Genomic DNA, 23843 nt, shown 5'->3' on the forward strand with positions numbered 1-23843 from the left:
CTTTTCACTTCTCTCCATTGTAAAAATTGCACATTGACACCCACTGTGTTTCCTGGTCTTCAACCAGGTCTCAGTCCAGGAGAGGACCTGCCCTCTAATTCCCTGACTGTGGAGTTTTTTAGTAGCCTTTGGTGAGGGACCGTGTCGAACGCCTTCTGAAAGTCCAGATATATAATGTCCACGGGTTCTCCCACATCCATATCCCTGTTGACCTTTTCAAAGAATTCTATATGGTTCGTGAGGCAAGACGTACCCTTACGGAAGCCATGCTGACTCTCCCTCAGCAAGGCCTGTTTGTCTATGTGTTTTGAGATTCTATCTCTCATGAGGCATTCCACCATCTTACCCAGTACAGATGTTAGGCTGACTGGCCTATAGTTTCCCGGGTTCCCCCTCTTTCCCTTTTTAAAGATTGGCGTGACATTTGCTATCCTCCAATCCTCTGGCACTGTGGCCATTTTGAGGGACAAGTTGCACATTTTAGTCAAGAGATCAGCAATTTCATTCTTCAATTCCTTAATAACTCTTGGGTAGATGCCATCAGGGCCCAGTGACTTATTGATCTTTAATTTATCAATGAGGTCTGAAACATCTTCTCTTTCATCCTCTATCTGACTTAATTCCTTGGTCAGAAGGGGCTGTTCGGGCAGTGGCATCTGCCCGAGGTCTTCTGCCGTGCAGATGCAAAGAACTCACTCAATTTCTCTGCCATCTCTAAGTCTCCTTTTATTTCCCTTCTCTCCCTCACCATCCGGAGGGCCAACCGCTTCTCTGTCAGATTTCCTGCTTCTAACATATTTGAAGAAGCTATTATTATTCCCCTTAATGCTGCTGGTCATGCGTTCCTCATAGTCTCTCCTGGACTCCCATATCACCTTCTTACATTTCTTTTGCCACAGTTTATGTTCCTTTTTATTCTCCACATTAGGGCAAGACTTCCATTTATGGAAGGAAGCTTCCTTGCCCTTTACAGCCTCTTTAACTTGGCTGGTTAACCATGCGGGCACCCTCCTGGACTTAGTCGAGCCCTTTTTCCTTTGCGGTATACACTTCTGCTGGGCCTCTATTACTGTTGATTTGAGCAACCTCCATGCACTCTGGAGAGATTGGACTCTTTTTACCTTCCCTTTCAACCTCCTTCTAACCAGCCTCCTCATTTGAGGGAAGTTCCTCATCAGAAGTCAAGGGTTTTTGTGAGAGATTTGCCCAGTATTCTTCCTCCAACGTGCAGGTCGAAACGAACCACAGCATGATCACTGTTCCCCAACGGCTCCGTAACATTGACATTTCTAACCAGGTCCAGAGTACTGCACAATATTAAATCCGGAGTCACCTGTCCTCTGGTGGGCTCCATGACTAGCTGCTCTAAGGCACAGTCTTTTAACATGTCAAGGAATCCAGTCTCCTTTTCGTGACCAGAACACAAATTGACCCAGTCTATATGAGGATAATTGAAATCCCCCATGATTACAAACCTGTCCCTCTTTGTCACCTCCCTGATCTGTTTCCTCATTTCAAGGTCCCCTTCCAGTTTCTGGTCTGGAGGACGATAGTACACCCCCAGTATTACATCGCTCCTCAGGCCTGGTAATTTAACCCATAGAGATTCTATGGTGGAGTCGAACCCACCTTCAATCTGTACTTTGCTGGATTCTATCCCTTCCTTAACATAAACAGCCACCCCACCTCCAACACGCCTCTCCCTGTCCCTCCTGTAGAGTTTATAGCCCGGGATTGCAGTATCCTTCTGATTTTCCGCATTCTACCAGGTTTCCATTATGCCCATTATGTCAATGTTTTCCCTTGTCACCAGACATTCCTGTTCTCCCATCTTTGCTCGGAGACTTCAGGCATTTGCATAAAAGCATTTGTACATGGAATGCTCCAGGATGGGCTGCGTATTAGCTCCTTTGTCCCTGCATCCTCCCACTGTGCCATACCGTCCATCACACCCCATCATGCTACCATTCCCAATTTCTTCTCCTACTCTGCCTTTACCTTGTTGTTCTCTAACCTCCGCATCCTCATCCCTATGGGATGAGGAGTCCCAAACCGGATGCCCCTCGGCTTCTGTTGGCCTTCCCCCAAGGATCAGCTTAAAAGCTGCTCTGCCCCCTTTTTAATGTTACGCGCCAGCAGTCTGGTTCCATTGTGGTTCAAGTGAAGCTCATCACTCTTGTACAGGCCCCTCTTGTCCCAAAACGTTCCCCAGTGCCTAATGAATCTAAACCCCTCCTCCCTACACCACCATCTCATCCACGCATTGAGACTCTTGATCCCCGCCTGACTAGCTGGCCCTGCGTGTGGAACAGGTAGCACTTCCACACTAGCTGGCTTTCAGCCTCCTACTTAATAGCCTAAATTTGGCCTCCAGGACCTCCCTGCTACACTTCCCCACGTCGTTGGTGCCGACATGCACCACAACTGCTGCCTCCTCCCCAGCACTGTCTACCAGCCTGTCTAGATGAGAAGTGATGTCCGCAACCTTTGCACCAGGCAGGCAAGTTGCCATGCGGTCCTCACATCTGTCACAAACCCCCCTCTCTATGTTTCTAATAATCAAATCCCCCCTATAAGAAGCCCCCAACCTCCCTTCCGCAGAGGAGTATCCTGAATGTGTTCGGATATGGGCCCGTCCCCTGGAGAAAGGGTCCCCCCTAGGGGATTGTTTCCCTCCTCTCCAGGATGATGTCCTCCAGCCCCGAGACTTCCCACCCGGGCTGCTGAGGAGCTGCACGCCTGAGGTTGGGACGAAGTCTGATTGTCCCTGGAAGTCTGCCCATGGTCCTTCTCTGCCTGCCTCTGCTTCTACAGGTTGGCCACCAAGGCTTCAAGGGAGTGGACATGTTCCCTGAGTTCCTGGAGCTCCTTGCACCGAGGACACACCCATGACTTATGCCCCAAAGGCATATAGTCATACATGTGGCACTCAATGCAGAACACTGGATAGCCCCCACCCTGCTGCTGGCTGACTGCATAGTTTTTTTTTGTTTCTTTAGGGGTACTTAAAAAACCCCTACACTGGTTTGCTGCCCTCTTCTCAAGGGAAGTGAAGGGCAGTGTCTGGGGCCGTGGCTTCCTCACCCTCCTGCTGAACTCGCACAGAGGCTAAACTCGCTGTGCCTTACCTGGCACTTTGTTCCCAAGGCACTGGGTTCCCAGAAGCCACATGCGCTTCTGCAGACCTCACATTGAGGTCATGGCAATTACAAAGACCAACCTCAAATCCTTGATGGAGGGAGAATGAAATGGCACCCCACAAAAAGCCAGAATTAGATTTTTAAAAGTTCTGAGGGAAATAGATTTTCTACTACTAATAAATGGTGGGTCAGAGGAATTGACAGGAAAATGTAGGGTGTGAGGCCCCTCCCCCAACTTACTGCTCCACTAAGGATCTGCTTTGAAACATTAAGGCGGCAACAAGAGTAAACAAAAGTGTAAGAGACCTACTCTGCAAGGTGATTTAAACTAACTAGGCATATATACTGCACATAAGGCAAGGCAAAGCCTAGAGTACATGAAAATGGAACAGCACCAGGCTCCACTTCGCATGCCCCGCCTCCCCCGACAAGTGGTGGCAGCAACTTTGCCCCCACTCCCCAGGTGCTGTGTACTATGGCTACTGGAGGGCACAGGCTGGGTTATTGCTCCTTTGTCTTCCTCTCATCCCTCCCTCTCTCTGCACTACACAAACAGGTCATGATGGAAGTTTTTACCTCTTAGTTCCCAAAGAACATGCAAACAAGCTACTAACCTTACTGAAAGGTCTTACACGTACTGCCACTTTCACACGATCAGAAGTTGGCATCCTTGTTTCTGAATTCTCTGGAACAGTTAAAGCAACGCACAGGTTCTGAGTGCATACATCAGTTTATCTTCAGGACCTTGCTTTGAAGGAAAAAAGTTGAAGATAGGTCCAATACAGCTATTTCTTTCTAGGTTACTCAATTATTAAAGTGCTCACTCATTACCTGTATATAATTACCTCATTAATTATTTCTAAGAGGAACTCCTATCAGTCACTTTTACCACTAGTTGAGCCTTGTTCTCAAAAGATGCACCTGAATACTGGCCATGTTATGAGATGAAGCTATGTTTGAATTATTGGAGCCAGATAAATTAGATGACACATCAATCTGCTTTTTCTTCTTAGCATAAGAAATGTCATTTATGTGTTATTTTAGGTTCCAGGGCCACTATTAGCTTTCTGCCTTGTAGCTTGTTGATGATGATAGCTAAAATCAATTATCATGGCCTACAGTTTGCTTTTCTCCCACTTTAAACCATGAATCTGACTCAATTTGGTTTCATTTTGTCTGTGTTGAAGTGTACGGGTCAGAAACACTACATTATATATAGCCATACAACTTTATTTTACCAAAACCTGTGTTAGCATTTCTCTGGTAGCCACAAGATCTATAAAACATGCATCATTTCAAAATATAAAATTTGGGTTAAAATTTAAAGTTAGTCAAGTCCCTGAAAACGTCGAGTCCCATGGAGAATAGTTGTGCAAATACAGTGTTGAGAGACTCCTGCTGATGCAGCAAATGGAAAAAACAATGAAACATCTGAGGTGATATTTTGTTTTATAAACTGAAGAGCAGCTTTCCCAAGTTAAGACAAATACAAAAAAAATATTGCACAGCTTTCAATACAATTGTTTACATTCTGATTTCAATAAAATACATGTTCAACCAGTAGAGTGAGGAATTTGTTTGCAATGACGGATCACCAGTTCCAAAAGGTCAAACATTTTCTACAAATCCTAAAACTGCCAAATTTTAATTTTAAAACATTGCAAGATCAAACTCTTTAAAAATAAGAAAGATTAGCCTCATTAGAGAAGCAACAGTGGCAGCCATCATTAAACACCCCTTTGAGTTGCTTGGACTATGCACTGCCAATATTCTCTCAAAAAATCTAGTGAACGATAATCATATTATGAAGTTTACATTTTTATTTAACATTCCTAAAATAAGATGTATTTACATATTATAAATGTATGAAGTCTTACAAAATAGAAAAAACTGCATTGACTGAAGAAATCATACTCCACACGGAGTTACTTATCGAAGACTTTTAGTATTCTGAAATTTTACAATAATTTATATAAATTATCTTCCAAATTAGATGATTTTTTAATATTCCACACAGTTCTGATGACTTTACAAACATTGGTGTACATTACAAATTTTTAAAAACAGTTATAGCATCTTCTTCCGGACAACTGGCTTTGGATAGCTAGACAGTCTCTTCTCCTTCCTGCTAACAGTCTTTTGAATAACCGTTTCCGCTGTGTTCACAGATTCTTTCCGCTTACTTTTTGCTCCATCTACTGGGGTGCCAAATGGAGAAATGAACTTTATTTCCATCGGTGGTGGTGACCAACTGCCATCTTTTGCTAGGACTCTGCAGAGAAACAATATGTGGCCAAATCACATTTCTTCTTATGCAATTGTTAATTCAGCTTAGAACAAAATGACAAATTAATGATTTCTCTCTTCTGACCATAGCTATTCACTATGAGCATTATGGAATGTCAAATGTGACATTTTCTGTACCCAATTACTTTTGAGAGAACTGATTAAAAAAAATTACAGAATCATTTCATACTTGCTTGTTTTTGTTGCTTTTGACCGGGTAGTTCTCTTTTTTACTTTCTGCTTTTCTGACGTTTCTACTGAGATGGAATCCTTTTCTTCTTTAATTGGCAATTCCTAAGAAATGACAAAATAGAGTAAACCTGAACGAAGTGCTTCCAGGTGTGCCCTTGTCTCATTTCCCTACTGCCTTTTTATTCACTCTTTCTAAAATGTATAGTATATCCTACATATTAATCCACAGGGCTCAGGTAGCACCTTACAATGCTACAAAGTTAGAACACTTGTACCCAGTTTTCCCACTTGTCCAAAGCAGGTAACAAATAAAGCAACCATAAAGAGAACCTCAAACACAAAGCAGTGAACAGCAATAAAACCAATAAAGGCGCCCATCAGAATACAAAAACATGCAAAAAGAAAAACAAGAACTAGCAGGGAATTATAAGCTTTATCTAATGAAATCAGAATAGGTCTTGGCCATCTCCTAGTACCACATACCCCTTCTTAAATGGAAATATTAAACCATCTTCCTACATTTCAGAAATGAATCAGCCAGAGTTCCATAAGGAGGCAGACACTACTGAAAATAACCCTTGATTTAGTAGCCACCTATCAAGCCTTGGTCAGAGAATGAGAGGGAGCATGTAGAACTATTTTATATAGATGCTAGCCACAATTCTGCAGAAGTTAATTCTGCAAAAACACAATTGTCTGTCAGGCTTATATTAATAAATTTAGGTGAGTTTTTTTTTTTAAAAGGTAGTGGAATGAAGCAGGTTTCTGCCAAATTGAAGTACCTGGCTGTGCATCCTTCCAAATAACTGAAAGACAAGCTAATCACTTTGTTGCCGTGCCTTGTGGTGTGGGTTTTTTTTTACTGTCAATGGTGCTGCAAAGCAATGTGTAGGTAGCAGAAGCTGAAAGAATGGTGGTAGGGGGCAGAGATCCTCATATTAACCCCTGCAGGAGGAAAAACCCCAAGTGCTAGAATGGAGACCAGCTTTCCCCTTTGACCATGTGTTCCTCCATAATCAGTAGCTATGAAGCTGGGAAGAGGCTGCCAACCAAGGTAGACTCTGTTATATATGATCTGTTTTCTCACTAAAGACTAAAGAGGTACACATAGCACTAATGTATTTTTTTTTAAAAACCAATTCCATGGCCACTAAAGACCTGGCTAAATAAAGAGGTTTAGTTGATGTTAAGAGTCTAAGCCTCCAAAGTTCGGCAGCAAAACAAATAAAAAAGTGCAGCAATCAAGTATCACATCCAACAGACAGAAACTGGTCCTTCACTGGAAGCCTGGTTTGCTATGTTCTGATCCTTCAAACAGTAAACAGTACAGAAGGGGCAAAGTGTTACACTTACCAACTCTTCCACAATCCTTGAAATACTGGGTACTTGTTTTTTCCTGGACCTCAGAACAGGAGGGGAGAAGACAAACTGAGAAGTCAAGCCTGCATCTAACTCCTTGAGCTGCACAGGGACCACTGCCTTTTCATCTAAGATGAGAAAAAATGTCGTTATTTAACAAGTTTAATTTCAATACCCAGCACATGCAACATCAGCAGCAATCCTGCATCTTTAACAAGTGGAAAGTGCCATTTGCAACTGGTTATTCATGGGACCCCAGTTTAACTATCAGTCCCATTTTTAATACACCAGAACTGTGTCCATTGGTGCAAGACACTCAGCAGAGGGTTGCCTCATAATTCTATGAAATTTTCTATGAATCCCACTGCACTCTTGTTTGCTTATTACATTTATACTCTGCCTTTCAAATTTACTGGAACTCACATCCGTACAGTGGAACTCATGCCAGTGTACTAGTGGTCCCATATGGCCACTGGCTAGACTACTGCTGCCTCAAGCACCTTCAGAGCACAGGAAATTCTGTGTAGTTCTGCCTCTGGCAAGAATGGCTGGGCCTTAGGGAGAAGTGGAACACCAAATGCTATAACCATCTGAGTGACTGGCCCACTGAGATGTAGTGCACTCGGTATAAGCAGTGGTGTGCCAGGTGCAGAGGTAACATGACAAGCGGAAGGAACATCAAACAGACCTCCTGTGAACAGCTGCACCACATCCCATTTCCTTTTAAAGCTTATGTGCTGCAAATGTTTTAGAAGGTTTATTGTACTGAGATAAACAGTTAAACTAATTATCTAAGCAGGAACAAAAATTCAGCACTTTTGAATGTTGCTTGCTTTTCAACTTGTGTTGATCCTTGCTTTAGGCTCCTTGGGGTCACACAACAAGTTACAGGAAAATACTGATTCCTGCATCTCCACAGTGCATCCACTATGTGTTTTCTGTAAGATGGTGCATGCACAGACATCTCAGACAATAATGAATTCTGCTGAAGACATGTTCATTGTTGCATACATGTACCAGCTTAAACATTACAGAAGATGTACAGTCAACATGCTGGAGAAACATGGTGATCAAATTTTTCTACAAGATATGAAAAAGCTCTTAGAACAAAACTAAGCGTCCAAACCTTTCGGACTTTCTAGAAGCACGCCAATGGAGCATTTGCTGCATGTGGGATGGGGAGGGCAGTCATGGAGGCCTCCTCATGGTAAAGGAATGTTTGCTCCCTGATCTCAGGGCTGCACTGTGGCTGTATCAGCACTGGGAAGCTTGATAGGACTGGACCTTTATTCCTGAAGCAAAGCATTATGCTCAGAAGCCTTTCACATGAAAGACACCAATTAACAGTTACTCTGTTGAAGTGTCAAAGAAAACTTCAGGCTCACGTCCTCAACTGCAGAACAGTTATTAAACTGCCGTTGCATTAGAAAAAAGTTAATAAAATTGTGTTTTCATTGTTTGTCACATTTTTCCGTACACTTGGATAATTTGATACAGGAATGAGAACTAAGAAATGGTACTGAACTTTTAAAGGTAAAATGACATGCCACCAATATAATGCAGCAGATGGGAAGGGCTACATTCAGTCTTGCTGGAATAAAAGTCATCAGAGTATCTCCTGCTCTGGTTTTGTTAAACACATGCCTACACTTATGTACAGCTAATAGTTTTTCTAAAAAGCAGTCCAGGTACCTTTAGACTCCTCTGTCAGCTTTGTCAGAGGAGGAGAAAAATAGAAGGCTTCACTTCCATCCAGTGAGATGTGGGGGCTCACATTCTTTTTCCTGTATCTAGTCTTTTTGACAGCAATATTGCAATGTGCCAAGGTTCTCCCTGTTTCACCAAGCCTCAGTTTGGTCACGTCTGTAGACTGCACTTGCATTGCATTATCCATTGTTTGAGATGAGTGGTCCTTCTCTGTTCCTTCCTCAGAAAGAGATGGTAGCTGGCGCTTCTTTTGAATGGCTGTCATCTTAGACTGTCTCCTTTCAGAACTCTTTGCTGAAGCCTTACTGGGCTGCAAAGAATGTTCTACTAGAATAGATTTTTCTGTATCTGTTTTCATTGCATTTTCAGAAACAACTCTTGTGTATCTCCTTTTTGGAGTGTCCGCTGCAGTCTCGTCTAGAGAAGTTAAACCTCCTGTACTGGCAGACAGATCTAATGCCCTCCTCCTAGTATTTCTTCGAGGAGTGACAACTACTTTAGTGTCTCTCTGAGCAACTGGCAATGGTGACAAGAGAGAAGAATCTAGCTCTGAATTTGCTGAAATATTTAAAGGATTCTTTCTTGGTCTGCCTCTTTTACGCCGTACTGGTGGCTCTTCAACGAGCTCAGTCACTCTCTCAGAAACTGTTTCAGTTACACTTACACTTTGTGTCGTCTCCTGTTCAACTGGTACAGGCAGCCGTTGTACACTTGGCTGTACCTCCTGTACAGGAATTGTCTCTGGTACACTGGGTTTTCGACGTCTGCCACTTCTAACTGGCATAGATAACTCTAGTTTCTCAGGCTCAGTTCCTGAATGAGGTACTACTTTCTGTACAGCGTGCTTTCGTGGCCTCCCTCTTTTTGGAGTCACACTCAACTGCTGTTCATGAGGTTCCGTCTTCTGGTCTGAAATTACATTTTCAGCAAGTTGGAGAGCAATAGTTTTTAGTTTCCTTGCACTTTTAGGATTCACGGTCATTTGTATTGTATGATCAATGATAAACTGACTACTTTCTTGATCTCCTACTAAACTTCTTGTAGTTCTAGCAGTTCTCCTGAGAGAAGGTGCTGGCTGCTCATGAAGTTCTGATGCAAGCTCTTTTGGTTTCTTAACCCTTCTCCTTGAAGTTGTTTGAAACTCCTGTGCAATGGGATGAACATCTCTTGATTTTTCCAAGTCATACTCTTTTGTTTTCTTGGCATCTCCAGTTGGAAAAGCAGGAGTCTGGGGTGCTTGGTCTTCTTGAGATTCTGCTTCAGTATGGAGGGGGAGGCTTTCAGGAATGACAGCAGCGTCTTTTGCTCGTCTAGCACTCCTCCTTGGAGTGGGTAGTGCCAACAGATCTGGTTTATCCATTCTTGTCAGCAACCGATCATCAGGTAATGGGACATCTAGCATCACAGTCGTCCGCTCCGTTGTGCCTGTACTAGAAGGCATCTGGTTTTTTATTGGACTTATTATGTTGCTATTTGTTTCTGGAGCATTGTGTACAGGAGGCTGGGGAAGACTCAATACTTTCTTGCTTATGCTTTCATGAAGAGATTGTTCCACTAACTCAGATGAACATTCTTTACTTCTTGTGTCTTTAATTACATCTAACAGGTTTTCAGCAATAGCTATCTGAATAGGTTCCGGTACATAGGGCAATACCTCAGGAGTATTCTGCAACATCTGATCATTAGTTACTGTGGATGCTGAATTTGTAGTGCATTCTTGGTTGTTATTTTCAACACTATTCAGGCAGCTGCTTTCTGATTTTGGACTAGCCGGCTTAAGAGAAAAGCTATGAAGCACAGTAAGGTCTCCTATCTTAGGCTCTTCATCCCCTTCTAGTATTGAGCTAAAATTGTTCTGAGACAGGATCAGCTCTCCATCTCCTTCAGTAAGGTCAAGAAATTCACGTGCAACTTGCTGGTCTATATTGTCATCGCTGTATTGACATTTAGGACTGTTTGAGGGGTGCAACTCATTGTATGGAAGTGACTCCACTACAGCTTCTGATACTTGTACCTCGGGTGTTCCATCATCTATAAGCTAAAAATATAAGCATTTTTGATTATTTCCAGTACATTGCTTTGTTCAGGAAGAGAAACATGTAGCAATGATACACAAATCCCAGAGGAATAATTTGTTCAGCTGTTCAGAAACTACCGCAGATACTCGCCCATAAGTTGATCCTACAGATAAGTCGAAGGCAGGTTTTGAGCCAAAAATCATGGAATTTTCTAAGAACCTCAGATAAGTCGGGGGGTTAAACTTAAGGGGGTGTCTGACTATAGTTTTGTCTGATTTTACCCCAGGCCAGACCCTGAAAAATAACCTACCACTAATTGTTATCTAAGAACTGTAGTCTCTAATTTTTAAAAAACATAGTAAAAGATCATAAGATACATTTTTATTCTTTTTAAATTCTGGTCTTCACCACCTTTATGTAAACACTATCAGAGTAAGTGCACTGTAAACAACATACCAGTAAAACAGTGGTTCCCAACCTGGTATTCATGTACTCCCAGGGACACTCAACAGGTCCTTTAGGGGTACTTGAAAAAGAATGGCATAATGGCAGAAAAAGGCAGGTCCTGCTCCAGAATGCCTTGCAAGGACCAGCAAGGAAGGAAGGAAGAGAGGTAGATAATTGACTGTGAATAGCCCCACCAATAGCTAGTTTTTGGTCATCAATTCATGTATGAACCAGTGATTGAAAACCAGCACAGAAAAAAAGCTGAAACATAATATGGAAAGTGATCAATCACCCAGAATTTCTCAGCACACATCTGGTGCAAAACAGTGCAAAGGTAGAGTCTTCTGTTCTTCAAACTGATGAAAAGAGAAAATATGTGATGAATACATGAAGTCTGGGCTTTCATGTAGAGGAGATAAGGGCTTATATTATTAATTACAAACATTTTGCTAATATGAAGGGTACAATTTATGGAAATAGGTTGCCAAGAGATATGCAAGTGAAAAAGGTTGGGAACCACTGCAGGAGAACCATGAATCAAATCCACCTTTAAGGTGTCTGGTGCGTTAAGCCAGAAACTCTGCATATAACATACAACCCATAACACATAACTGGGAGTGTGCAATTCAATTCACAGCAGAGAGATGCAGTTGCATATATTTGCAACCCTTTTTAACTCAGAAGTAGACCCACTGCTTTCCATGGGAGTTATTCTTAAGTAATGGTGCATTGAATTGTAGCCTGGGACTTTGCTTCAAATGGAAAGGAGGATCCCATCCTGGTGTTGAAAAAAAACAGACCTGCTTTGCAAGCATTTGCAAAGCAGAACCAGGCTGCAGCAGAAGTAAGGAGAATAAAAGGTTAACTTTGGATGGAATTCCCCAGTTGCTGTAGAAATGATCTCTCTGTTGTGCCTGCCTGCTGCTTGAGAAATGAAACTTTTCCGAGTTGAAAGACTCTGCCCTCTGATTGACCCGGAGATAAGGCAAAGTGATAACTGGAGCTTGATTACTTGGCAAAAATTTTACATACTATAGGCGAGTATCTACGGTATATACTCTATTGGCTGCCTCAGATAGCCATAAATCAGTCCATACGAAAGAACCTGAGCAGTCATGGAAACAGTTGCACAGAGGATGCAACATCTCAGTGGGAGCTTCCACAAATACAGGTGCTTTCCAGTGGCAGTTACCATTAGCATGGCTATATAGAGACGGCTATATAGAGAGGTCTCTATCCCAGCCCTGTGATAACTGGGAACTCACAGCACCACCCTTTTTCAGCTGTTGAGCTGCAAAGTGATGCATTGGCAGAAGTGGCACTGAAAGAACACTGCTGGGAGAGCCCAATTATCAAGTGGGCCATCCTTTCAGCAGTACTGCTTCTGTTGAGGTGTCACTACTGAAAGGGCAGCCCGTGTGATAATTGGGCTGTCCCAGTGCTGACCTTTCAGCAGTATCATTTCTGCCAAGGCGCTGGAAGAGAGATGGAAGGATGCCTCAGACAGCAGAGGGGGAAGAGGCAGACCAAGAAGGGTGAGAGATGGAGGCGCTGCGAGAGCTGAATCGTCACTTGGGTTCCCATTTCATTAGTGCTGCATCTGCCAATGTGACACCATGCAGAGCACCTCTCCACTGTTGAGCAGAGAAATGACACCTTGGCAGAAGGAGGGCTGCTGAAAGGACAGTATAAGTGATAATTGGGCTGTCCCATATCTGGAAAATATGATCAAGATCTGCATATTTTCTCTTCTGTCATTTGCAGACAATGAGTTTCTACAGGAGCAAGAAGTGCTTATCCTGGCAGTCACCTGTTTAATGACATCACTTTCTGCCCTCAGCAAGTATCATGAATGCTATTTGGCCTGCTGTATGAAATGGGTTTTACACCTCTGTGCTGGATAAGGAAGGTATTTACTTACACTTACTTCTTGACTTTCGGGCACAGGATTAGCAGGCATTTTTTCTTGCTGGTGGACTACATTTTCTTCAGCAGCTTCTTCTGATCTGTCTTCATGTGCTGCCATCTCTCTTTCTTCAAGTTCATCTTTGGAATTAATACTAGCAATATCTTCACTATCAGGAATACTGATGACAGCTGAAAAAAGCATTGTCTTATTTAGCACCATTTTTGAATACGCTTTGGTGACTCAGGTTTGTGCTTTATGACATCAAAAACATTAACAAACTTCTGAATGAATGCACCTCTCGGCTGTAAGCCACATGTACAAGAGAGGAGAAGGGTTTTTATAGGAGAAACATTTTCATTTAAGTTATTTAATATTCAAATTTATGTCCCACCTTTCAAAGCAAAATGTTCACTCAAAATGAAGTACAACTCCAGATATTTAAAGTTAGCCACGAAGTCACTTAAAAGGACTGCTTTCCACCATTGGAATGTACCTGTCCACTCAGATCTGGAAAGAAGGCTCTCCAGCTGAGACTAGGCTGGGGACATGCAATAGGGACTTCTAGTGCTGGTTCCCACCCCTGAAATGTCCTGCCACTTTCTAGCCTCCTCCCACCCTGCAAGCTTTGCAACATCTTCGTGTGTTCCATCACAACATGTCTATTTTTTAAAAAGAAATTGCGACAAAACAAGTTTAATACTTAGTAGTTACATAGTTCTCAAATTTACAGAAGTCAGTTCTTTGCCTCATGGAAGTTCCGACTGCACAAGCAGAAGGAGCTGCACATATGCAGAGCTGCCAACTGACTGAAATCGTTTCTGGAGATTCCACACCCCCCCCCCCCAAAATGTTGTATTGCTGGAAATTCCTGAAAGTCTTGTTGACATCTCCAGGACTGTTTTCCGTGGTCACTTAGAGATAGATGCCACATTGAGGAGATAATGACAAATCATGTGGGTCAAATCTGGAAGAATGGCAACCCCAGCACAGTAGGGCATATGTGTCATCTTACTCAGCCCCTTTGAACACATGGCAAGTGATAAGCTGACCTTCTGAACCAAGACCTCCAGGTGAAGCAAAAGTTATCAAAGAACTGTTTCTGAATAATAACATAAGGACTACACATGACCTGTGAATGAACTCCCTAGGAAGAGAGATCCTCAAGAACAAATGTTTGCTCAATATAATAACAGCAGCTGCTAGTCAGAGAAATGAACACGGAGAGATCTATGCACAAAGCAGAGTTTCAACCCGCAACATGTTTCTTAAAGATTCTGTAACATTAAAACAATTTCAAAAATAACAATTTAGTTTTCCTAAAATTTTCAGAATTCTTGGGGGAGCACAGTGCTTCAGTTAAGTTATAGGTTAAAAGCAGATGCTTAAAAAACTTAAATTGCCAGATTTTTGAAACTTCAAGTTTAAATTTTGTTCAAAATAAGTTTATTTTATTTATATAATTTATACCCTGCTTCTACATACATCACTCTAGCAGAATCTCTTATACAGCAGCCTTGCACAACATTAAGTGAAATTAAGATTAAAGGTAATGCTTCTTTGGGGTATACAGTGGGCCCTTGTTACCTGCAGATTTTATTATCCACAGGTCCTGAACCCACAGGGTCAGCCTGACATGGACTCTCTGGAGGCCCATGGAGGCTATGTGCAGCCTGCACAGGCCTCAGAACACCTTCTAAAACCTTCAGGAGGCCTTAAGAAGATCACTTCTGGTTTTTTTTTGGGGGGGGGGGAAGAAACCAGAAGTGACATTTTAGGCTTTATAAGGCCTTCTGAGGCCCAGGGAGCACTCAAGGATGCTTCCACTTAATTTCCCATTTTATAAGCCATTTCATTCAGCTCAAAAAAGAAGCCATCATATGATAAACATATCAGCCTTTAGAAAGTTTTGGAAACCTGCATCCTATACACAGAGATACACAGTGACAGCAAAGTGACGCTTCAATGCTTTTCCCAGGAAATGACCCCTTCCACTTACTCAATTTGTAAAATTCAAAATATACATACATTCAGCATCTGTTCCTACTAGCTCCAAAGCTTTGGTACTTGTTTCAACAAGGAGTCTGCTGTTGTTTTCCAATAATGGTGGCACATTGGATTCCAGGACATTTGTTTCACTTTGTAAACACAAGAGGACATGTTTACTTATTGATTTTGTACAAAACACATACACACACAACTAAACAAAGGTCACCATCACAATTTTTACCAATATGTATTTTAAATTCAAAGAATGGGCAGCCCAATCCTATCCTGCGCTGGAACAGTCTGGCTAGCTGATCGGCACCATATCCAGTGCAGGGCAGGGGGTGGATCCAGCACAACTCAGAGCAAGGGGAATTATTTCCCCTTGCCCTGAGTCATGCAGCAGCCACCCCAACGGGGCTACTAAGATCTGTGCCAATGAAATTGCTTGCACAGATCCAAACAACCTGGTGTAACACCAGGCTACACAGGTGGGGGATTAGGATCCAGCCTAAATGGCGCAGACCGGTTGCTGGGCCCAGTTCACCCACTGGCCTGCCCTCCAGCACTCTCATGCTGGCCTCCCCAGGCTGGTGCTTACATACCGGGTCCAGGGCTAGGTATGGCCTATGGGAATATGGCCTCTGGGAGCCAGTGCACATCTCAAGTCATCAGACATGCCTTATAGCACATTTGCAACACTCAGCAGCATATTTACAGCACCTTTATGCTGGCCCACTGTCTCCTCTTGATTGCACCCCAAGACCCCTACTTTGGGACAAATTACATTCCAGGGGTCTGTTCATAACATCCAGTTCTTTCCAGTGCAGCACTATTTCACCTGCATGAAAGTACCACTGAAGGATTGACTTGCACTTGCGCAAAAGCACTAATGCAGCTGTCAAGGAGTGTTTTGCAAATGTATTACTTCAAAAATGTATTACAGGTGTGCCCCCTTACCCATGGGGTTTCATTCTGGAACCTCCCATGGATACCTGAAACTGCGGATACGAGTGAACGCCCTTCCCCGCAGTCCCGAGGGCCATCTGCTCCCCTTGCTTCCAGATGGGCCTATGAGCTCAGTAGAGGTCAGGGACATCCATCCCTAGCCTCTGCCAAGCCTGTCAGATTAAGTACTAGTGTGAAAAAATATGTAACTTCTGGTTTCACAGAGAAAACGAAAGTGACATTTTCAATGCCTTATAAGGCATTAAAAACCCTGGAGGGCTTCCACAGGCCTCCTAATGCCTTATAAGGCATTAAAAATGTTGCTTCCAGTTTCTGGGAGCTTTTTCAGTTTAGGAATTAGAATAAGCTCGGCAGAGGCTAGGAATGGATGTACCTGGCCTCTACAAAGCTCAGAGGCCCTTCTGGGGGCAAGAGGAGCAGAGTTCCCCTTACTTCCGGCAGGGGGTGTGTGGGCGGTGGGAGGGGGCCTGGACCTGATCTGCGGATAAGTGAATCTGCGGATATGGGATCCATGGATGCAGGCGCCTCCCTGTACTTCAAAACCAGTTCTGTGGTGCAACATCTGCCCCATTTAATATAATTGTAAGTATTTGCCTAATCAAGCACTAAAAATCTGAAGATATGTCCGTCTATTTTAAGTTTGCTATTCTGACTCCTCTGTAGGTCCAATTTAATAGTTATCAGGGACTCAATAAGTATATTAGTATTATGTATAGTCTGATCCTACCCATATCTACTTAGAAGCAAGTTCTGCTCACTTTCTGAGTCATGATCCTGTACTCAAAACTTATTTTATAAGCAACTCAGTACTGGATCACACTGTGCTCTATGGATGCATTACAACATAAAGCCCTAGTACAACTACTGTCTAAGGAAACCTAGTTTTCTTTAGTTTTTCCAGAAATACTAAAAAGCATCACATGCTTTCTAAGAGATTTGATGTCTTGCTTTTTTCTGCTAAAAGGTAGGGAAGGTCTGACTTTATTTGAAAAAATTATAAAATAGGAAGAGAATCTTGAAGATTACTCAAAATTATCACCTGAAAATCAAGGGGTCAAAAAAGCAGCCTGCAACTATTAATTAGAACACTGCTTGGGAAGCATATGTGGATCATGGAAACATCCAGACACTACAACCGAGACTGCAAAACAGTGCCTTCTCTCTAGTCCTTCTTTCTCACCAGAATTCATCACAATTATGGCAACCATCTCAAGTTAATACTCTACCGTTCATCAGATGGCACAAAGGCGTCCACAGTGTCCTGTGCAGCATTTAAGCGATCCATTACAAATACTTCAGCTTCAGGAAGCAAGCGACATTCCTGTTCTTCGCCTACAAAGAATTCTATGAACAGGAGAATTTAAGATTGCCTTCAGTATCTGGATTTCCAACTCCCACACACCAAGTTTTTTTTTTTTTTTCTCAAAGGCACCAGTGTACCATTAAGCGAACAGTTGTGATATTCTTCAAAGAATATCTTAAAGGGTTTCCGTGCAATATAAAAAACCAAAAGTTTTGGCTTGACTTAGTGACTAGTTTAGGTTGTCACTGACCTCTCTCTCTCTCTCTCTCAAGTCCTCTGGCACATGCAAAGGAACCAGGGAAGACAGAGGGCCTGGGTCTAGTCTCACTTATGCTGGGCTCTGGAGAAGGCAGGAGCAGCAAGAGGCTATCCCCACTGCTTCTGTTTTCTCCACAAAGCCCCATGTGATGTGAGAGGAAGGCCTCTCTTAGAGACAGTGCTAAGGGGCTGGCACAGGGTAAAGCACTTACCCTCAGACTTCACTACAATGAACAAGGAATTCAGAGGCTGAATGGGCACCTGAGGAAGGGCAGCCACTACTGGTAACTAAGGGCAGCATCCTGACTAGCACTTCTGCTACTGGGAGTTTCCTCTGTGAATGGGAATTCTGCTCACTTAAGGAGTCCTTCCATTTGTGCAAGAACCCCTTGTGTGAATGAATGCCCTGTTCATGGAGCAAGCTCCTGATAACAGATGTGCTAGTAGGGATGCTACCAATGTTTGTAGGTGATGGGCATTAAAGCAGCGATTTTCAACCTTTTTCATCTCACGGCACACTGAGAAGGTGCTGCAACTGTCAAGGCACACCATCAGTTTTTGAACAATTGACAAGGCACACCCTACTGCCGTCAGGGGGCCCACATTCTCCAAAGGTCTTACTAATAAATGACCCTCCCTCAAACTCCCATGGCACACCTGTGGACAATTTGGGCACACCAATGTGCCACAGCACACTGGTTGAAAATAGCTGCATTGAAGTGTTGGGCTAAATTAAATCATGATCCAATTTTGTGTGTGAGAGAGAGAGAGACAGAGAGAGAATGCCCCCATTATGCCCTACTTGCAGGTTTTTCAAAACAATGCTGGAAGACCAAATGCTGGATTAGATTATCTCAGCTCTGATTCTTGTTAACTTCCTTCTATTATATCTGTAGACAAGTAAATCACATTACACTTACCAGTCACTTGTTCTCCATACGAAGTCGTTGGCTCTTCCCTCTGTAAAGAACCACTTCCAATAACCTCATTGTCTTCTCTCTCAGCCAACTCTGGTATGTCTATAGTGTCTTTAGAGAAAGAACTAGCTGGTTGAGAGGCTATGAAAATATCATCTTCCAAGTCACCTGGTGATTTTGCATCTTGATATTCCAAAGTAGTTTGGTCCGACTTGACAGAAGTTTTACTAGTGTCTTCGATGGGTTCAGTTTTATCTGAATTATCCCCCAACATTAATTCAGAGGACATGTTCACTTCCTCATCATCTTCCAGAGAACTGCATGCTGGAAATGGAGGCGTTTCTCTATTCTTAGACCAAACACTTTCCATCTGAGCTTCATGACTGCTTTCAGATAAAACTGTGTTGTGCCTTGATTTACGACTGGTCACCTTTGAGGGGAAAAAGAGAGTCCCAGTAATAAGCAAGCAGCACAGGATTTCCTAGCTAACAGCGATAAATCTTACCTTGCACAGGCTTTGATTCAGTACGTACATTTTGAATTCCCTTATGCACAAGAGGTGCACCATTTACTTCCACAAAAGCAACGGGTATGCGTGTACATTTTGTGCACCTGAACTTGTTTTAATCAGTCATGGGCAGTCATGTGTGCAAGAACTCTGCATACCTGGAGAGTGTGTGTTGGCTTGACAATGTGATGTGGGTGTTCTGAGTAAAGTGTTATACAAAAACACTTTTGTTTAAATAGGGAAGCCACCAGTCTATTTTGTAGATTCACTTACTCATAAACTGACTAGTTTACTGATAGTTTCCATTAAATAATGCAACCAAAGAGACATGCAGGGAAATTAACAGGTCACTAACTATCTGCTATTTAAAATATCTTATAAGCTTACAGTGCTTGCCTGACATGCCCACTGCATTACTTGGCTCTATGGAAATCAACTCCATCCAACTGTGTAGAAGTTACACAAAATGAAAAAGCATATAAATTGCTTTCTGTGACTCAGTCACCAAGTCAAATCTAGATTTTTAAAGGGAAAAAGCAGAGTTTGCTTTCTTTGGCTAGTCCTCAGAACAGCTCAATTGCTAAAACAAAAGAAGCCTGTACTTCTGGTTCTTCAGTTCTTAGATTCACACCTTTCCTAGTGTGCTCATCTGTTCATTTCTGTAACTGGTTATTATTATTATTACATGTCAAAGAACAAACTTCTGCATTTGTCTCAGCTAACAAAATGATTTTCAGGAGAGACAAGTGCAAGGTTTTGCATTTGGGTACAAAAGAGAAAATCAAAATGCACAGGTATAGAATAGGCAATACCAGTGGCATAGCTACGTCATTTGACTCCCGAGGCCCATAAATTTTTGTCACATCATATGACATAATTATTAATTATTCATTCATTCGCATTTTTATACCACCAAGGCTGGTACCTGGGGCAGACCAACCCCCCCCCACCCCTTGCTAGCTACGCCACTGGGCAATACATTCAGGCAGAGGTTCTTAAACTCCTGACGGGGATAGGAGGGTCTTTTTTACATACCAGCCTCCAGTGCCATCATTCAGGGGGTCCAGGGAGATCTCCGCAGGGTTCCCCACGCCTCCAAACGTCTAAAAATAGGAGAAAACAGACACTTCCTGTTTTTGTCGCAAAACCTGAAGTGCTTTTCCCCCCTATTTTTAGACATTTGGAGGGGTGGAGAGCCCTGCAGAGGGCTCCCCAGACCCTCCAGGATGATGGCGCTCAAGGCTGGTATGTAAAAAAACCCTTCTGTCCCTGGCAGCAGCACAATCCTGAGGATCGTATTGCTCCCTTCCTGCGTACCTTAAAGGGATAGGGCTTCCCTGGCTGGGGCATTGCAATGCCCCAGTTTGGGAAGTCCTTTATTAGGGGAAAGGAATCTTGGTGCTGCAGTGGATTATAAGCTGATCATAAGTCAGCAGTATGATGTAGCAACAAAAAGCTAATGCAGTTTTATGTTGCATTAACTGAACCACAGCTTCCAAATACTGAGAAGTAGTGGTTTCACTTTACTTTGCAGTGGTCATATCTTGAGTCCTGTGTCCAGTTCAGGTGCTACACTTTAAGAAGATTGCAACCAAACTGCAGCAGGTTCAGGAAAGGAAAATAAAAATGGCCTGGAAAACAAGTCCTACGAGTTAAGGTTAAGGGAGGTTAATATATTTAGCCTGGTGAAGACTGAGGGGGAATGTGACAGCACTCTTCAAATGCAGTGGACTCCATTTTACAACAGGTTCACTTTGCAATGGACTCTGTGTAGTAAAACAAGGTTCACTATAAGTTATTCACTTTACAATTGGCTCATCAGTGCCACCAACAGGATCTCATGGGTGACAGATATGCCCATTAGCAATGCAAATACAAGCATCTGTAGAATCTCAGCAAATAGCAGAATTTTTACTATGGTTGTGTGCACTGATGGAAGGGCACACCCTTGTAATTTATATTTCATAATTACAACTTTGTGTAAACCTGTGTTTCCAAACAGTGCTGCAAGTGCTCCAGAACGCCAATGAGTAGTTTAAAGTTGATTTGGGATGTTTAAAGGGATGTACAGCAAGGGACACTGAAGAATTACAATTGGCCTGGGGTAGCGTGAAAGGGAAAGTTTGGGAACCAGTGGTATAATTGATATCCACGGCCCCTAAAGAGCACAGTAGGCATATTTTAAATCACATTTTAAAGAGGGACACTAAAAGGTTCTGTGGTAGAAACTTCAACTTCTGAGGTCTTTGAATGAATTACAAAAAAAGTTCATCTTAAAATAATGTCACAAAACAATGGTGTCTCTGGAAGTGGAGGTCCATAAAGAGCTGACACATGAAAGAGGGCAAGGATTTGTTCTCTGTTGCCTCAGCAAGCAGAACTACATCTAATGGGCTTAGGCCGCAGGAGAGGAGAGGAGAGGAGATTTCAGTGGAATATCGGAAAATTTATCAACAGTGTAACTGATTACTAAGGGAAGTGGCGAGCTTGCCCTCACTGGAGTCTTTAAGCCGAGGCTCAACAGGTACCTTCTAGACATGCTCTAAAAAGGATGTCTTTAGAGATGGACTAGACAGCCTTGACATCGCCCTCCAACTCTATGACTATGGTTTGGGGGTTGTGAAAAAGAGAGGTTTCCGATGATCTGGCTCCTGCTAAAATAACCAGAATAATACTCTACCTGCAAGGATATTCCCATTTATTTTAATGTCTACTCATCCTTCACATTAACAGGTGCTAGGAGTCTGATACATATCAAAGTGCAAGTGGGATGTTGGCACCAGGACATTAATACACATTTAAAAGCAGGCAAAACGCAACAAGCTTCAGGAGAAAAGAAATGCAACAGTGATAAGTTTATTGACAGGACTTCCCAACTTCCTGCTTATTGACAGGAACATCCTAACTCTACAGCTGTCTCACAACCTGAAACCTTTAGATAGATATCTTGCTATATAGTTCCAGCTGTGCATAACCTACGGATGGAAGTGGGAATTCAAATCATGACCATGTTTCCCAGGCCAACTTGGTATCTGTACATTGCCTTCAGTTGAGCCCTATGCATACTGAGGTTGACTCATGCATGCCCGATTTATTCAAGGAGTGATCTCTTGAAAGTGAGATAGTGGGAATGAACATGTGGATCAAGCCTACACGTGTGGGGCTGTATAACTGCAAGCCCCCAAATATGCAGGCATCAGGTGAACCCAGGAGCAATTCCACTCCTTCACAATACATTGACTGTACAGTTGGTTCCATGTGTAAATACAGCTCTGTTTCTTTTTTCAGTGTCAGGTTTTTTCCAACATACCTCAGAAGTCCATTCTGAAGCTTTGCTTTCTTCCATAAATGATATTTTTGTTTCTTTTGCACGCAGAGGTGGTGTAATAGATCTTCCTGGGGAGGCAGTTGGAGAAGCTAAAGGAGTTGTGCGAAGACTGGATCTCAAAATAGACTGAGGAGTAAAACCAGGGAAGCCGGAGGAAGATGTAGATGTCAAAGCTTTAGCTCTCTAAGGAGAGGAGAAAACGTCTTAAAATGGTTGAACTAGAAATACAAGTAAGAGGAAGCCCATCACTACTGAGCATTTCAGCCTGTGAACCAAACCAAGGTTCACAAAATGTTCACAGTTCTGTATACCTTAACAACAGGAGGAGTTTCCAGTAATTTAAATTCTGGTGCTCTTGCAACGTTCTTTTGTTGTAGCGTGGAGCATCGTGGGTTGGAATGCAATGGACTAGGAAACAAGCAAGTAGTAGAGGCTCTTGGCACAGCAGGCAGACTGCTTCCAAAAGGAGATGAATCAAGTGAAACTGGTTGAACCACCAAATCAAGCAATCTGTAAATATTTTAAATTTTAAAAATTAAATTGCTTTACTAGGACAATAGGATGTTGGCAGTTCCCACTATGGACAGCTTGAAGCATCTCCAATTTTAAATTTAAAAAGTCACTTTATGCCTCAGCAGTATATGACCATAGTTTGCTACTAAAAAGCCATCTAAAGCATGAAACAAACATTTTATTAGCATTCCCAATATTTTAAAAGCCTAAACATACAACTAGTTCATTCAGGTCAAGGTTACTTGATGGCCCAACCATTTGGTATCAACTCCCAAAGCAACTATCATGGCTCTGAAAAGCATACAAAAGACACAAACTGCTAATCAACTTCAGACTATTTTAAAAAGTTTTACCTGAAACGTTTTCTTAAAGGTTTAGTAACTGGTGTCCCAACAAATGGATCAGGTAACTCTCTATCAGCATAGGGGTCCACTCTTAATGGCTGTTCTTCAATCCTAGGTTTTGAAATAGAGATAGTCTAAACTTGCAACAGTCACTGAATTCACACATTTATTTAAACATTCATTTTTAAGCATGGAATAATTTTATCATTAGAATCCACTGTACTGATAGTAGCCAAACACAGAACTTAAATGATTTCCCCCAAACCCTAAATGTACAACAGACTTAGTTGTTGCCTTTTTACCTGCACCTGTAGCTGGTAGCAAAACCTTATTCTCCTCCCAATCAGATGCAAAGTCTCATACAAAAATGGGACATGCCCGTGATGTAATTCACTGTTGAACTAAGTACCAAGTTACCAGAACGCATTTCTGGTATACACTTTTTGCAATATTTGCACATGATTAATATGCACACACACATGGTGGCCCTGCCCTTCAAGGGGTAAAACTGCCCTTGAAGTCTAAATGTTATTACCACTACTACTAAAGAACCAGAATTTGCAATGTAAGCAGAGGTACAGTTGGGAAAAGCCACTCAACATGATTAAGAAAATCACCAAAAAGCAAGAGAAGGGCCAGGACATCACATGCCATGATTGTGC

At 42.5% G+C, this 23843-nt stretch overlaps 1 protein-coding gene across 4 annotated transcripts in view; it reads right to left on the reverse strand.

Annotated features, from left to right (window-relative positions):
• Positions 1-4349: 4349 nt before the first annotated feature.
• Positions 4350-23843, reverse strand: part of AHCTF1 (AT-hook containing transcription factor 1) — a 74365-nt gene continuing 54871 nt past the window's right edge. For 3 of the 4 annotated variants that reach the window (XM_066617718.1, XM_066617733.1, XM_066617709.1), the window contains exons 26-36: positions 23191-23292; positions 22636-22834; positions 22307-22507; positions 18492-18918; positions 17237-17354; positions 15084-15193; positions 13071-13246; positions 8670-10722; positions 6972-7105; positions 5617-5720; positions 4350-5412 (exon numbers count right to left, since the gene is read on the reverse strand). In XM_066617718.1, coding sequence (XP_066473815.1) covers positions 5208-5412; positions 5617-5720; positions 6972-7105; positions 8670-10722; positions 13071-13246; positions 15084-15193; positions 17237-17354; positions 18492-18918; positions 22307-22507; positions 22636-22834; positions 23191-23292 — 3829 coding nt within the window. In that variant the 3' untranslated portion in view covers positions 4350-5207. The remainder of the gene's footprint in view (positions 5413-5616; positions 5721-6971; positions 7106-8669; positions 10723-13070; positions 13247-15083; positions 15194-17236; positions 17355-18491; positions 18919-22306; positions 22508-22635; positions 22835-23190; positions 23293-23843) is intronic. The other variant, XM_066617727.1, reaches the window with a different exon arrangement.

Source organism: Tiliqua scincoides, chromosome 1, assembly GCF_035046505.1.
Source record: "Tiliqua scincoides isolate rTilSci1 chromosome 1, rTilSci1.hap2, whole genome shotgun sequence".
NCBI classification, from domain to species: domain Eukaryota; kingdom Metazoa; phylum Chordata; class Lepidosauria; order Squamata; family Scincidae; genus Tiliqua; species Tiliqua scincoides.